The sequence below is a fragment of the Ambystoma mexicanum genome, chromosome 7q, assembly GCF_040938575.1.
Source record: "Ambystoma mexicanum isolate Mex_15411 chromosome 7q, UKY_AmexF1_1, whole genome shotgun sequence".
Lineage (NCBI taxonomy): Eukaryota > Metazoa > Chordata > Amphibia > Caudata > Ambystomatidae > Ambystoma > Ambystoma mexicanum.
Window position 1 is genome coordinate 515,695,010 of NC_090941.1, and position 17,135 is coordinate 515,712,144.

Here is a 17,135-nt window from a genome sequence, read left to right on the forward strand (position 1 = left end):
AGCTTCTACAATATAGTAAGGTTCTACTGAATGCATCTGTGACACATTTTCTTCTAGTCCAGGAATAGTGCAGACTATAGATTCTCCTTAACCTCTAGATCTCCAACATCATGCGTTTCTTTCATCAGAACTCTGGTTTTTCCTTGGTTGCTGTTCCGTCATATACTACTCCAAACCAAAGTATGTCAGCCACTGCAATGTGTTGCACATGGTTTGGGAAGGACTGGTAGCAGAACTACAGCCGTGTGACTACTTGCATTCATGGTGATTCAGGCTCTCGTAGTCCTTGCTTTTCCACTTTTCACAACCTCACATTCATATTTTCACAAATCATCATTCTTTAGTGTATGTGCTCACTCAAGTATCATTACAGAAAACATATTGTAACTGAGATGAAGTTTGTCACATAGATACATTGAAAGGGTTGGGAGTGGTATGCACGTGAAGGAATACCCTATTAACCTAAAGACCATATTTTTAGTACCCTGCCAAATGGAAATGGGGAGAGAAAATTGCATAACTTCAATCTAAAGTTTGCTTGCATCCCCCATGAATTATACCTTTTTTAACTAATTATTTACACCTACTCTTGCATTGACCGGTCATCATTCACAAGCCCCTCAAGACATTTCCTTTCCACCACTAATTCCGTCCCCCTGCAACCTGTAAATATTTAGGCACACGTTATGAGGGTGATACCTGGATTTCAGAAGACCATGTAATTGAATTGGGTTATGTTTTAGATTTCCAAGGGGATTATCTTATCTTGGAATAGAATATACACTACCACTTCATAATTGTCCAGCTACCTTTCTACAATATTCACATTGGTAGGCAATGTATTAATGATTATAATATTTTCCCAATGCATAAGTGACCAGTGAATGAATGATCCAAACAGGATTTTTATTTTCCTAATTTCTTTTTGTTTTTTTGCAGCACTGAGCTCAAATGCAAAATGAAATTTGGAATCTATCTGCCGCCAAAAGCTGAGAGCTCCAGGTGTCCAGTGTTCTATTGGCTCTCAGGTTTGTACCACCCCTTGAAGTATTTCTAAATATTTGAAGCAGCTATTGATCATGGCTACAATTTTTAATTCGTGGAATTCTTGTTTATTAGGTTGGTCCATCAAGTGTACAAAATTCTGGAATAGTTTTTTGCTTGATCACATAAAAAGCCCATGACTACTAAAGGGCCTCAGCCTCAAAGTGATGATAAACCCACCAACTGGCTGCGCATCACCCCTGCCTCGGACAGAAGCATGGTACATGTCTAGCGTTCTTTTGAATTTCTAGCACAGTGCCTACTACCTTTTCACCTCACTGAGAATTTTACAAGTGTGGCGAAGTTAGTGTCCTGAGCCATCCCAAGAGTTGAGGCGGACTCTAGGAGCCAGGAAAGCCAGCCTACCAGGGTAAACGTGTCAGCACCCTGAGCTTTCTGGAGATGGGCAGGTTTACGATTCTCTGAGCCTTCCTCCTTTCAAATTATTCTCCCCACGATCAACTGCATAGAGGTGGCTCCATTTCTAAAGAGTGAGTGTCATTAAAAACATCCCTTGATTCACCACGAACAGAGCTTGAACCGGAGGTATGGCACTTTATGCATAACATTGCAGGATCTGCATTAGAAGAGAGGTGCAGCACTTTTGCTGCACGCATGCTCATAATTTCTAGACAGAATCTGGTCTAGAAAACTTGCTTGAAGCAGCAAGAGCGCCAAAGATTCTGGTGCACCGCTGAGAGCACACACAAAGCCGTGTATAGAAGCAGGACTTTCACCTGACCTCACGATGGTTGCTGATCATTTAAACATTTGGCAATGCACAGCGAAGGTACGGCAGAGACAGATTACCAAATTAAGGTAATTTACCCATCTAAAGGAGACAAAGGTCGATCAACAGGGCCCAAACAGTGTCATATATTGTTGGAGGGAGGTTATTATTGCCCATATTCTATATAAAAGCGGAAGCTTCCAAGTCATAAGTGTCGTTTGCGTTGGTAGCAAGTCCCAGGAGAGGGTGCAACTCCAAGAATCGGGTAGGGCTAAACCAGAATAGATCTAAGAAGCCTGGGAGATGTGAGGAATCCGAGAGACCTGGGAAAGATGTTGAGCTGCATACCAGAGAATTATCCCAGGGGGAAAAACGCAATCCAAGGGTGAGACTATGATTTTGGCTGCAGAGTTGAGCAGGGTGCTATATGCAGAAAGAGTTAGCAAGCCAGCCTCTATGTCCCCTGAAGTGAGATGGGCACTATGCCCCTGGTAGGGTACAGATATTGGGTGTAGACCCCTGGCCCAGATCCTATCAAAAGGTGAGCTGGGAGTTTGCAAGGAGCATGCTTGGCATTATATCCCTGATGTTTGATAAGATGTCAAGAAGCGTGCTGGGCTCTGTAACCCTTTGTTTCTGGGGAAGAAAGTAGACCAGAATTCCTGCCAGACAGGAAGTCTTAGCGCACTGTAGTTTATCCCTGTCCTGCTCTTTCTGTTTAGATAGTTCTTTAAGAAGAACATCTGCTTTCTCTATAGAGAAGTTTCCAGAACCTTTAGGTATTTACCCAGTTAGCCCTTCTGTTAGGAATAAAAGCTTTACAAAAAAGTATATATTTTATCTGTGCACTGTTCTGTTGATCTACCACAGAGGCAGCACTAAGCGATTGCTGTTCCCCCTCTAACCCGATTGTAGCACCTGGGTTTCAGAAATGTTGTGCTGGCTGGAAGCCACTTGGCCAAACTCAGTAGATAGGTCTTCAAAGTGTCATAAATGTGAAATTGAGGTGCATGTCAAGATGCAAAAAAATGAGCTCCACCCAGAAGAATATAAAGAAACTGTATGAGTAGACATTAAAAGGATGGCAGAGTGGACTTTTCCTTAGCAGGCAAAGTGATTTTAATTGCATCTATATATGCTGATGCCTTGAATTTTGTTGATGGCCAGTTTCTCCAGCATGGGGTCTGGCATGGATTCACATGCTCATGAATATTCCCCGTCGTCAGGCTGGGAATCCTCGGTAAAGAAAAAACCAGTATCAGTTTCGTTTCTGATCTGTCTTTCGTAGTAACAACCAATCACTGGTCTCTGCGTCATACTGACCACAGCCAATGACTGCCCTCTACCTAAGCACCGCCTCTGGCAGCCATCTTCAGATTTTTACCGCACGTTCATGTGTTGGGATCCTCGTGCTATTGCTCTCGAGCGTTAGTGCTATTTTTTCACGTTTTTTCTCAAAAACTTCGTTTTTTCGGTCAAAAGAGCCTCAAGCTCCACCGACTCTCCATCCGATCAACGGGGACCCGTGTCGGATTCGTCTGCGCCCCTCAAGGGTGAAGATTTCGTCGAGCTACGCTTTTGGAGGACTCCAGAAGTTTCTCAGGCCCGGACATGGCCCAGGAGAAGGGATGCTCGACGCCCGGAAAGCTGTTCAGGGTCTGCCCTGGATGCCAGCTGCAGAACGTCTTTAAGGAGGACGAACACTCCTTTTGTCTCTACTGCTTACATGAGGACAAGACGCACGTGGAGAAGGACTGTGCGTTTTGCGGCAACATGTCGGAGCGGACCATGAAGGACCGCCATCAACGTCTCGCCAACTGGCTGGAAGGGAAGAGCCCGTCAGGCGAGAAGAAGAGGAAGAAATCCGAGCGGTCTTCTAAGACCTTTGAGGACGCCCCGGCGACGGGGGTCCAACACAAGGCAAAGCACCGCGAGTCCGCTGGCACCGGGAGCGCCGAACGGTCGGGCTCTACGGGCGCCAGGCAGGGCGCACCCTCCCCGGCACCATCAACCACGAGCCAACGCTCTGGGTCGGGTAAGAGGAAGGCCGAGCACCCGGCGAAGCTCCTGGAGAGGCCCCGGTCGAGCTCGAAGGCCCCATCGGAGGGGGAGCGAGGCAGTGTCCCCTCCCCTCCAGGATAAGGCGGTGAGCGCACCTAAGGTGGTGAAGGCCTTAATCCATCCGGCCAAGCCCTCTATCGATACTGTCGCGGCGGCCCTGGCTCAGCCTGTGGGGGCTACACCAGTGGTGGCGACCTCGGGGCTCAGAGTCTCCCTGCCACCTCGGAGGGAGTCCTCCTTTGTGCCCATCGATAGGACCCCCGTGAAATCCCCCGTGGGGAAGAAAAAGGGGGGGCAGGGCGTCGTCGTAGATTCGGCCTCAACCTCGGAGGAGGAGCTGGTCGAAGTCTTAAGCCACGGCCTCGGCGTGGAAGAAGACCGGCCCGTCGGGATGGATCCCGACGCAGGTGACGACGACATCGTCGAGGGTACCGACGGGGCCCCTGATCGCCCGTCGGATTCCCCTCTGCCAGCGCCGCAAGACAACTCGGCGGCCATTTTGTTGGCTATACAGTCCTTATGCTCAGAGATAAGGACGAGACTACCGTTGCCGACGGAACCTCTCCCGTCGGGGGACCCAGAACCGGGACCTTCTGGTGTTCCCCCTACCAAGAAAAGGATCCACCCTCCGCCTCCTTTTCAGCCGTCGCGCCCCTTCCAGCCCTCCTCCCCGTCCACCCGAGGGGATGATACGGGGACTGACACGGCAGCGACTGATACGGACGAGGTATACGACGGGGATGTACCGTCGTCGCCTCCCACCAGGGCTTCTCCGCCCGACGAGATTGGATCGTTCCACTCCATGATCACCAGGGCATCCGAGCTTTTCCAACTCTGCCCTGAGGAGAAGAAGAAGGAAGGTTTCCTTTATCAGCGGCGCGAGGCCAAGAGGAAGACGGTCCTCTCAGTGCCTCTATTGGACGACATTTGGGATGAGGGCCTCACCCTCCTCAAGAACCCTTCCACGACGCCAGCTAGAAGAGACCGGTACGAGAAGAAGTACCGGGTCCCGGACACGGCCCCCCTGTGCCTCCGGGCGCAGCCTACCCCGGACTCTGTCGTCTCCGCGGCAGCCAGGAAAAAAGCGGGGGGGGTGCGGCCTCCACATCGACTTCCCCACCGGACGGCGAGGGAAAGAAATTGGACGCTATGGGACGCAGAGTCATCTCGTCTGCGGCGACGACGATTAAAGCGGCCAACGCCTTGGCTATCGTGGCCCGCTACGACAGGTAGCTCTGGTACAAACTGGCTCCCCTACTGGACTTCTTGCCGGACGACAAGAGGGCAGAGGCCCTGGAGATCCTGCAGGAAGGTGAGGTGGCTTCGGACCACGCCATTACCGTTGCGACGGACATCGCCGACACTGGGTTCCGCCAGTTGGGCAACGGCGTTTGCCTTAGGCGGCGTGGATGGCTCAAGGCTACGGACTTCCGTCAAGACGTTCAGACCAGAGTCCTGGACATGCCCTTCGATGGGAACAACCTGTTTGGGAAAACAGTGGACGATTCCCTTCAGGCCATTAAAGCGGACACCGAGACGGCCCGGGCCCTTGGAGTTCTGCAACAACGACGGACGCCCTTTCGGAGCAGCGGAGGCAAGGGCGCCTCCAAAAGTTCAGGCGGCGGTTTCTCCACCTACCGTCAAGCGGCCCGCTCGTCGGCTCAGGAGGCCTACAGAGGACGAGGCAAGTCTGGCGGACCCCGCCGTCGTCGCCAAGGAGGTCAAGGCGGCAAAGCCTCGTCGAAGCAGGATTGAACCGACCGTGGGGTCGGGCCCCCACCGAAGCACCCCGGTGGGAGGCCGGCTGGCGAGCTTCGTCAGCGTGTGGGAGTCCATCTCCACCGACCGTTGGGTGTTGGACGCCTTGGCCCGGGGCCACGCGCTCGAGTTTCAAAGAAGGTGTCCGCGCGTCCCCCCCGTGGCCAGGAAAGAACTTCACGTCCCTCAACTTCTCCTGGAGGTAAAGGCGATGCTCAGGAAGGGCGCCATCGAACTCGTCCCAAAGAGACTTCGGGGCTCCGGAGTTTACTCGAGATACTTCCTCATGAGGAAGAAGACGGGGGGATGGCGCCCCATCCTGGACCTGCGACGTCTGAACAAGTTCATCAAGGCGCAAAAGTTCCGGATGGTCACCCTCCAGCACGTCCTGGGTCAGCTGGAGGAAGGAGACTTCCTGTCGTCGTTGGATTTGGAGGATGCCTACTTCCATATTCCCATCCTAAAGGGGCACCGAAAATTCCTCAGGTTTGTGGTCCAAGGGCGTCACTACCAGTTCAAAGCCCTCCCCTTCGGACTACGGTCGGCCCCCAGGGTATTCACCAAGTGCCTTGCACCGGTGGCGGCGCAGCTGCGCCGCGAGGGGATCCACGTCTACCCCTACCTGGACGACTGGCTCATCCGAGCCAAGACGAGGGAGCTCGCCCTGGATCACACGGCAAGGACCGTCCGACTTCTCACGGACCTGGGATTCTCCGTGAACTACGCCAAGTCTCACCTGGTACCCGCGCAAAACGCACTGTTTCTGGGAGCGAAGCTCGACAGTGTCTCTTCTGGCCTCCCCGTCGGAGGAAAGGACCAGGTCCATCCTGGGCAAGGTACAGCGGATGTTGGTTTCCGACGCGGCCAAGGTGAGGTCCATCAAGTCCCTCCTCGGAATGATGTCTTCCTGCATCTACCTCATTCCCATGTGCAGGCTCCGGATGCGCCCGTTGCAGGAGTTCCTGGACGCGCGCTGGATACAAACGACGGGCAGCTTCGAGGAGAGGATCACACTCGACGAGAGTTTCCGCCGAGCGGTCCGGTGGTGGGGCAACCGCACGCATCTGACGGCGGGCATGGACCTCCAGACCCCAGACCACCAGGAGACAGTGACCACCGATGCCTCCCTGGAAGGGTGGGGAGCGCACACCGAAAATCTGCACACGAGAGGCCTTTGGCTCCCGACGGAGAAGTCCCTCCATATCAACGTCCTGGAGCTCCGTGCAGTGTTCTGGGCCCTCAGGTCCTTCCTTCCGTCCCTCAAGGGCAAGGTGGTGAGGATCTTCACCGACAACACCACCACCATGTTTTACATCAGGAAACAGGGCGGAACCAGGTCCCCAGTGCTGTCCAAGGAGGCGCAGGACCTGTGGCATTGGGCCGTCGCCCAAAGGATGTTTCTGGTGCCGTTTCATCTGGCAGGGATAAAAAACACCATCGCCGACTCACTCAGCAGGGAGCTGCGCTCGTGCCACGAGTGGGAACTACGGCAGGATCTAGTGGATCGCCTCTTCCGACGGTGGGGCACACCCGAGATCGACCTGTTCGCGACGGCGACGAACTCCAAGTGCCGGAGGTTCGCCAGCAGGTTTCCCCAGGCGAGGAGCATGGGCGATGCCTTCTCGTTCCCCTGGGAGGGCCTGTTCCTCTACGCGTTCCCTCCTTTGCCACTGCTAATCCGGCTCGTCAACCAGCTCAAGAGGTCACGGTGCAGGATGATCCTCGTCGCACCTGCGTGGCCGAGGCAGATATGGTTCCCGGACCTTCTGGACTTGTCAGCGTCCCCGCCAATCAAGCTGCCGGTGGACGCGGATCTTCTCTCCAGGGAAGGAGGCGCCATCCTCCACCACGACCCGAAATCGCTGAACTTGCAGGCCTGGCTCCTGCAGCGCTAGAGTTTGGAGGATACGACATACCGGCCGACTGCAGAGAGGTTCTTGCAAAGGCCAGGGCGTCCTCGACTCTTAAATGCTACGGACACAAATGGAAGAGGTTCTCTGTCTGGTGCCACGCACAGAAGATTAACCCTCTACGGATTACGGCTCCCCAGGTACTGCCGTACCTGCTGACGCTGGCCAAAGCTGGACTGGCACACGCGTCCATCAAGATTCATCTTGCTGCGATCTCCCGATACACCAAAACCACGGGCCGGACGTCCTTGTGGTCTCATCGTCTGGTGAAAGAGTTCATGAAGGGACTGTTCAGATCGTTCCCGCCGGTGAAGGCTCCGGCCCCGGCGTGGGAGCTCAACGTGGTGCTGACCAAGCTCATGGGACCTCCGTTCGAGCCTCTGCACTCGGCCCCGTTGAAGTTTCTGTCGTGGAAAACAGCGTTTATTGTGGCCATCACCTCCGCACGACGGGTGGGAGAGATCCAGGCCCTTTCATGCAAGGCCCCGTACTTGACCTTTCACGACACGAGGGTAGTGCTCAGGACGCACCCCTCCTTCATGCCCAAGGTACCGTCGGACTTCCATCTCAACGAACCCTTGGTGTTGCCTGTGTTCTTCCCGTCGCCTTCGTCGCCGGCTGAGAGGACTTTGCACTCGCTGGATGTGGCTAGAGCGCTGAAGTTCTACGTGGACTGCACAAAGTGTTTTCGGAAGACGTCACAACTCTTTGTGAACTTTGGACCTGTCAATCAGGGGAAGGCTCTCTCGAAGGCTTCCATTTCCAGATGGCTCTCCGGCTGTATCATGTACTGTCATCGGTTGGCAAACCGACCGCTGCCTGGCCGTCCGAGAGCCCATTCCACCAGAGCGATCGCAGCTACCACGGCGTTCCTTTCTGGTGTGCCCCTGCTGGACATATGCAGGGCTGCTACGTGGAGGTCGACGCACACCTTCACGAAATTCTACTGCGTCGATCGGGATTCCAGGGAGGAGTCCAGGGTCGGCCAAGCAGTGCTGCGCAACCTGTTCGCCTGAGGTGAGCCTGGTGAGGAGGTAAGATGCTTAATGTTGAGTTTGATGTACTGCTTAATGTTGAGCCGTTGCCACCTCCCGTGGTTGTGCATGTGTGTACTGCTATGTATTCTTCATTCATGAGCATGTGAATCCATGCCAGACCCCATGCTGGAGAAGGAACAAGTTACTTACCTGTAACTGTTGTTCTCCAGCATGGGTCTGGCATGGATTCACATGCGAACCCTCCCGCCTACCCCTCTGCGGCTCTTCACTTGGTCATACTGCCACTTCACGTGCTTCCAAATCTGAAGATGGCTGCCAGAGGCGGTGCTTAGGTAGAGGGCAGTCATTGGCTGTGGTCAGTATGACGCAGAGACCAGTGATTGGTTGTTACTACGAAAGACAGATCAGAAACGAAACTGATACTGGGTTTTTCTTTACCGAGGATTCCCAGCCTGACGACGGGGAATATTCATGAGCATGTGAATCCATGCCAGACCCATGCTGGAGAACAACAGTTACAGGTAAGTAACTTGTTCCTTGTCTGCTTTGGAAAGCAGAAAAGCTGAATTGTTCCCCATTAGAATTCAAGCCCTTGAGACCCTTTGATTACATAAAGAATCTTTAGAAGGTACTTTAAGAATATTCAATCTCACTGGTAGCAGCAAAACATGTTTGAAAGAGGGGGCCTCATGCTGACTGTTGGGTACGAATTGGTGTAGTAACACCGTGTGAGACTACATAACACTTATATGCTTGCTATTAGGTAACGCACCTTTTGGTATAGGTCTGTACTACACAAGTTTGTAGTGTGACTGAGCAGCCAGGCCTATCTCAAGAGCGGTAAATGTACACTGTAGAGCTTTAGCAATGACATTCGTAAATACAGGTAACCAAGTAACACTTGCACCCAAGATCTCAGTTATAAATAATTATTTATTTAGTTAACATCAATTTTTAAGTAAGCATTCGTTAAAAAGGCAATTTATGTAACAAGGTAAATATACCTTAAAATACTCAGCACAGGTTTAGTGGATACTCTTTAGATATGCTTTTACACACTTCCTACACCCTGATGTGACTTCATTCATAAGGACAGTAATGGCATTTATATATCTCACTGAATACACTTTGCATATTCTGAGGTTGCAGAAAGGAAAGGTTTAAGGCAGGAAAAAGGTTAAACAGGTTCTCAGTATAGGTGAGGACACTTAAATCTTCCAATGAGAACTAGACCAGCCTTTCCCAGCAATAAGAAGTCTAAAACAAGTTGCCATCTCTGAGGTACAGACATATCAACGTCAGTGGACTAGAAGAGTCTGCGGAGAGCCAGGACAGTCAAAGTCAATTGGAGCACAGTCTATGGAGCTGAGGCACTTCTTCGATAAAAAGTCTTGCACAAAGTTAGAGAGTTTGTAGAAATCACTTGTAGGATCACAAGCTGTGAAGCCTGTGATAAGCAAAGTTGGAATCAACTCTAAGGTGAGCTAATGCAATTCCCAACTGAGAAGAACACAGCTAAAAATACACTGAGGTAAGTACCTCAAGTCTAAACAGTACCTATGGTTGGAAGAAGAGTGGTCCAGCTGGAGTCTGTCCTGGTGCAGCAATGCTGACCCTGCGTTCCTGAGCATCAGTCGTGGGGAAAAGAGGGAGGACGTCAGGAGGGCTCCTGCGGCTGGTGGTTGTCAGCAGCTACGGGCTCTTTTCGGGTTAAGCAGCACTTCGCAATTTCAGCGCTCGGTAAACGGCACATACTCGGATCTCGGATGGGCTTCCTTTGCTCCTTGGGTCCTGCACGCTGGTGAGGGGACTTGAGCTCGGCTCGTCCTGCTTCTGGAGGGTCCTTGGGAGACTCCTGGAGCTTCTGGAGCCTTTCCCAGCAATAACAGTCCAGAGCTTCGGGACAGATTTCAGACGTTGCATTAGGCTATGGATTTCTCGACCCCGGCACTTGGTTCTTGCAGTAGCAAAGAAATACAGCCAATCAGGGAAGATGGTCCAGTAGAGTTTGTCTCTGGGTTAGTTGGTCCCACTAACCCAAGGGAAGAAGTCATCCCTTCCTGGTGCTTCTCTGTCGAGTTTCAGCACAGCAGCAGGGCTTCACCGGGCAATTCAAAGGTCCAGGAGGATGCAGCAAGCTTCATTCACGTTTTCTTCATCGGGTATTTCTCCCAGTGGTTGACTCTGCCTCTAGTCCCAAAACCCTCGCCTTTTTAAGCAGGTTTCTCCCATTCATGCACAGCCTAGGTTGTCAATCACAAAGCAGGGTGGCTGTCCTGAACGTCAGCCAGACAGCCAATCAGGACTGCATTCAGACATTCCTAGAGACAAAGGAGAGGTGAGTTTTGGGAACCTCCCACACATCCTGCCTTCCCAGACACACTGGAGCCAGAGGCGGACTTCAGGGCTGAAGCCCTGTTAGGCAAGATTGTATGCAGTAACCCTGTGGGAGACTACACCAGCCTTGTCCTCTTGGCAATAGGTAACCCAAGGTATAGGCCTGTACTACACAAGTTGGTAGAGTGACTGAGCAGCCAGGCGTATCTCAAGAGGGGGGTCAATGTGAGCTGTACGGTGTTAACATAGAGATTCACAGTGACCGGTATTCAAATAAAACTTATACTCAAGATTTCTTGATTAAAATAATTATTTATTAATTTAACCGTTTTAAAATAAGCCTTCTTTAGATGGGAGCAATATGCAACACTTAAATATACCTCACAAATGCACTCCTTCATTTCAGTTAAGTAAGTAGATACCCTTTTGGGATGGCACACAGACACTTTCACACTGGGGTGACTTCAATTGCTAGGACAGTGTGGACATTAATATATCACTTTTTACACTTAAATGCACTACTGAAGTTCTAGCAAAAAGGAAAAGGTTAACAAGTTTCTCAAACGGGTTAGCACGTTTGAATCCCCCACTGAAATTAACTCTTTCCCAGCTATGCAAGTAAGGTATGTATGACTTTTTGGAGGGATAGTTAAACACAAAGACAGAAGGTAAGAAGAGTTTTCAGTCAGCCAGGACAGCCAATGTCAATTGAGCAAAGTCTAGGGGAGCTGAGGCACTTCTTGAAGATGGCACAAAAGTCTTGCACAATGTTAGAGAGTTTTGTTGTAAAAAGACTCACTGTTGGGCCACAAGCTGGGAGGCCTGTGAAGGGCAAAGCTGCAAGCAACTCTGCCAAGGACAGCCAATGCAAGTCTCAAGCGAGAGCAAGCAAGCTACACACAACAAGAGGTAAGTACCACTGGTTTCACAGTACCTTGTGTCTGAAAAAAAAGGTTCCAGCTGGCTTCTGCTCCTGTGTAGTCTTGCAGATCCTGTTGTTCCTGGCCTCAGTCGTGGGGAGGACATCTGGAGACTCCTGCACTACAGTTTGAAGGTCGGCGGCAGCAATGGGCACACTTCAGATGAGCGGCACGGTTTCTGCTACTCGCAAGTAGCACCACTGCGGTTCTTGGACACCTTGTGGACTTTCCTTGTTTCTGGGGTCCAGCACTCTGTTGAGGTGGCTCAGGGTTGGTTAGTCCTGCTTCGAGGGAGTCCGGAGGATCTTCCTGGAGCTCGTGTCCGGCTTCAAGGCAATGCTCTTTTCCTGGTGTTCCTGTCCACCGGCACTTGGTTCCTGCAGCTGGCAAACGAAGTACAGCCAGCAGAGAGAGGGGTTCCAGGCAAGTTTGTCTTTGGGCTGATTGGTCCCACCAACCCAAGGGGCGAAATCGTCCTTTCCCGGCTTCTCTAGTCGATTAGAAATTCAGAGCTTCAGCACTGCAGCAGGGCTTCACCGGGCAAACCAACGGTCCAGGAAGGTGTAGCAAGCTTCTCTTCCAGTTGATTCTGAGGTAATTTCGTCCAGTGGTCGACTCGGCCTTCCTTGCAAAAGACCTCCCCTTTTATGCAATTCCCCCCCCATTCATTTGAAGCCTAGCTGTCGCTCACACAGCAGTGTGGCTGTCCTCCAAGGACAGCCAGCTGGCCAATCACCTTTTGGGTGCATTCCTGTAACCAAGGAGACTAAGCACAGAGTTTCGGGAACCTCCCTTGCTTCCTGGCCTGCCAGACACGCTGGAGCCAGAGACTGGCTTCACCAGTGAATCCCGCCAAAGATAAAACGGACAAAGGGACCAGACCTGGATTGGTGCACAGATGAAAAATCTCAAGAAGGACCTTTCCAAGAAGAAAAGGCGAAAAAAGAAGACTGGGGCCATTTTGACAAAATGGGCACCCATCGGTGCAATACTGCAGCTGAGGATTCGGGCTGCGTTAAGAACGCACAATGGTAGGAAAAAGTAAACTGCTGCCACCAACCATTAATTGTAGAAAGGGTAACAAACATGTTACATGAGAAGGTAGACAAAGGGGATACTAAGTAACCCCTCCAGCCCTCTATGTAAGATAGTGTGTGTGCGCTGGGTCTACAAAGAGAAAAAGGTAAGTAAAGTCAATTTCACTTTACTACTCTTGGAAACTGTAGTTTATCCAAGAGAAGGTATTTAAACCTTAAGAGAAATCTGAAGGATTTCTCTGTGACACAGCACTAAGGGTCCTGTGTGTCACAATATAAAAAGATTATGCTTCTGGAGTTTGTCATACTCAAAAACCAAAAGAAACAGGGTTCTAATCAAAGAAACATGCATGAGAGTGGGATAAAGGTCTCACTCTCTCCAGGATAAAAATTAAAGTTCTAAAGTCCAGCAAAAGAGCTGGGGTAGAAGGAAATTAACCCAGAAATGGCAGAGTGATCTGGGATGTAATGCCCAGGTCTCAGCCAAACTGCAATCGGTTTTCTATAATATTCGCCTGCTGCGTCAAGCATTACCTTATGTTCCCACCACAGACCGTGTTGCGGTGGTCAGGGCTCTAGTCAATTCCAATTTAGATTATTGTAATGGACTTTTGGCTGGAGCACCGGACAAACAGATCCACCGACTTCAAAAGTGCAAAATGCGGGTGTAAGACTGGTTTTTGAAGTAGCAAACACACCCATTTCTGGTCTTCGCCGGTCGTTGCCGTCGGTCGTTGAACTGGTTAGCGGTCAAAGACCGGATAAAATTTAAAATCGGGTATCTGGTCTACAAATGTTTGACTGGGCTGGCACCAGTTTATTTAACAAATAAACTGAAGCGCTATCGACCTACTTGGACCCTTAGGTTGGAAAATCAATTTCTTCTCATTATTCCTAGGACTAACTGTATCTCGAGATGAGATCGCTGTTTCTCAGTTGCTAGCCCAAGACTATGGCATAGTCTTCCACTGAGTCAAACTCTTTATTGAGCTTTAGAGCGGGTCTAAAGACCTATCTCCAAGTAAATCTGATGACTCTTGCTATTGTTGAATTTCTGTGGTGTCAGTCTCTACTAGGTTGATGTTTTCTTTTACTATATGGTACCACCTGCACCAGGACTCGATTAAGTTTGTTGTGTGTGCGTTATAAATCTTTCAAATTATTAAGCCTTTTGTGATTCCTGTGAAGCTTTGGAGGTGATTCATGTGATTGGGAGTCCTCTCATCCAGTTCACCCAGGCCCATTGCTGAAATCCCGCTCTGAAGTCCCTAGAACCCTTCTACAACTCTATAGTAGAATTTCTACTCGTTTGAACAGCTTTCCTCTGGATCTGACTTTTCCTACATCTCAGCCTATCCTGACCTGTCTGTTGGCCACTAGAGATTAGTGATCCCCTCCTGCCACTGAGAACACTCGTGCTCCAAGAATCAGGTAGGATTTATGTTTAAAAGTTACTTGTAATAGAGTTGGTTTGGTAACTGTCCCTCTGAAACGTGTTCATACTTATCTTTGAATGTGTTTTGTGATTCTAATACTATATGTAGGGTTAATTTGACTTGCCTGTGAATTGGTTGCTCCATTTCCAAAAAGTAAAGCTATTGGCTTCACCTAACTATTTCTTTCAGAAAATAAGTGTATATGTTTACCAGCTGGGTCTTGCTTCCCCCTGACTTGCTGTATAGCCTGTTTAGAATACTTCTGTGTTGGGTATTACTTACCTTGAATAGCTGTGTGCCATTCTGAAAAAGTGTACTGTGGGTTTCACTAAACTTTGTCTGCCTAGTGCCATCCTAAAGTAGTGGTAAAGAGTTATTTCTTACTGTTAGGGGAGTTTTCCTAAAGTCCCATTTGGAGGTAAGACTTTAGTAAGCTATCCCTGTGGTTTGTAGATTCCAACTCTTAGTATCAGTCTGTACTACTGCTGGAACCTTAGTTGTGTGGCAGAGCAGTCAGGGTCCTCTTAAGAGGAAGATGTGAGCTGAAGGTAAGTACACTGAACCCAGTTAGTAATGCACTTTCAAAGAACCACTTACACATAAACGTATATTAAAATATATATATTAAATTTACACGAATCAATTTTTAATACTTAATACTTAGTACATAGAACCACAACACTTAGGAATATTTTAGAATACTTTTCAAAGGCCACTGCTTAGTTTGTAGTTGCTCGCGGTTACATTTATTACAGCGTTTGACAGTAATGACAGTTCTATCGTATTATCGGTAATACTGCACACTCGCGAATTTTAGCAGAAATACACTAAAGACATTTACTCTCCATACACATGTAAAATAGTGACTTTTGGGAAGGAAAACAGTTGGTTAGTGTAACCCTAGCAGCTCTTGAGGTTTTAGAGGTAGTTTCTTCGCACAGCAAGTCTTTTAAGGTCCAAAACGCAACCCTAGCTAAAAGCAGTTCAGAGACGGCTCAAAGTCTTGACAAGCAGCAGAATACAAAGGTTCATGAAGATAATTTACAGTCTCTAAGATGCTATAGGACACAATCAACGTGGGAGACCCTGTTAAGGACTCGCTAAAGGGACACAAGCAGCAGCTTAAGTCTGAGGTAAGAGGGGGGTATCCTGGGCACCTCTATTCACTCCAATGCTCTGTAGCGACTTCACGGATAAAGGTAAGCAATACCTTTCTCCCCACAGTACCTTAGGTTAGAAGAAAAGATTGTGGCTGGATTCTCTGCGATGTGGCGACACTCGACCTGTCAGGAATCTGAGGAAAGCTTCAGGTCGGCGCTTCTTGCTTTGCAAGAGGCGATAAACTACATTTCCCATGAGGCGTTGGGAAAGGTGTAGTTCTCCTATCGCGCGCTACAACAGCTGTTCATTAGCAGCAACTGTTAAAACTTGCCGCCGCCCGTGCCTCGGTGCAGTTAATTAATGATGTTCAGCACCGGCGGCAGCAGCTTAGGAGCAGCCATGCAGAAATTCTCAGACGCCGAAGGACTCTTGGAGCTTCCCCGGGCCGCGACGGTGACCAACAGCTGAATGACCACAGGCCGCGGCGGTGAAGCGAGCTCCCATAAGCTTCGGGCATCGCTCTTCAGGGTCCGGATGTCCTTGTGAGGCATCCGGACCATCAGTTAAGTGTTTTTGACCCCAGTGTTCATATTCTGGAGTTGCTATATGCTTACTTGTTTATTAATTGACTACTTCAACGCGGTAGTGGGTGTGTGAGGTAACGCGCCCTAAGATACATGCCATGCATTAGACACGCCATGTGGAGAAAACATGCTACAAAGCTCTGAATGGATAAAACTGGGCACTGAGAAAGATATAGAGACTATTTAAAGAACATGCATGAGTCCACACAGTACAAGGGCATGTTTGTGTGTCTTTTTTCCTAAATCATTGTTTGTGGCTTCATTGTGCCCGACGGGCCATGTGTCTCGTGTCTTCATAAAAAGGGACACCCTTTTGTTTGGCCATTTAGCTTGTAAGCCAATCTATGTGTGTTCAAGGAATGACTGTCCAAGTCCTATGTTATGTTCAAGCCCTATGTTATGTTCAAAGTCCGTGTTCTAGATTATCCGCTTATGTTCTGTGAGGTGCAAAGTGGAGTTTAAAGTGCTCCTATGATTCATATGTAACAAGGTCATTACAGGTATAGGAGGTCAGGTTAGGTGTTCAGGAAATAGAGGTACAGGTTCAGGAATATCGCTGTATTGTATGCATTTGCTTGTGTATGTTCCCCTCCTTTCCTTTGTCACTCAATCCCCTTTTCCCTAACTCCATCTTCCCCCCCCATTGGCTGCCACGTGGCTTCCTGTGATATCAGTCTTCAGGCGCCCGTGCCAACCACGGTGGGAGGGGTCAATCTATTTGGCTTCTGTGGTTCGGAAGAGGGGATTGAGACCCCTATTCCCTTATACGTTTGACAGAATTACCTGCCCCCGATTTCGGGGTAATTGAACCACCCAGGCCAAATGGATACGAATCCTCCCCCTTTAGCAGATGTGCTAAAAGCACTACAAGACATACAAGTAGAATTGGTACAAGCTGGGCAAGAGTCTAGTATATTGAAAGCTCAGGTACAAGGGTTGGTCGCACAAGGCACCCTGCTGGATGGGGCTGGAACTTCTACGGGAGGGCAAACTGGTAGAGTCCCGCCTACTGTAATTGTGCAGTCCTCTAATAGTGTGCCATTAGCCGCACCAAAAAGATTCACAGGAGACCCTAAGAAATACATGACCTTTTTAACACAATGCAGACTTTTGTGCAAACCTAAGGCGTTTGAGACAACATAAGCTAGAACAGCATTTATTTCCTATTTAACTGGAGATGCGGCAGCATGGGCTATGCCTTTGGTGCAAAAGGATGATC

General features: G+C 49.7%; 1 protein-coding gene across 3 annotated transcripts in view; it reads left to right on the plus strand.

Moving 5' to 3' along the window:
* Window positions 1-17,135, plus strand: part of ESD (esterase D) — a 376,126-nt gene that overhangs the window by 99,932 nt on the left and 259,059 nt on the right. For all 3 annotated transcript variants that reach the window (XM_069639904.1, XM_069639902.1, XM_069639903.1), the window contains exon 3: window positions 940-1,028. In XM_069639904.1, coding sequence (XP_069496005.1) covers window positions 940-1,028 — 89 coding nt within the window. The remainder of the gene's footprint in view (window positions 1-939; window positions 1,029-17,135) is intronic.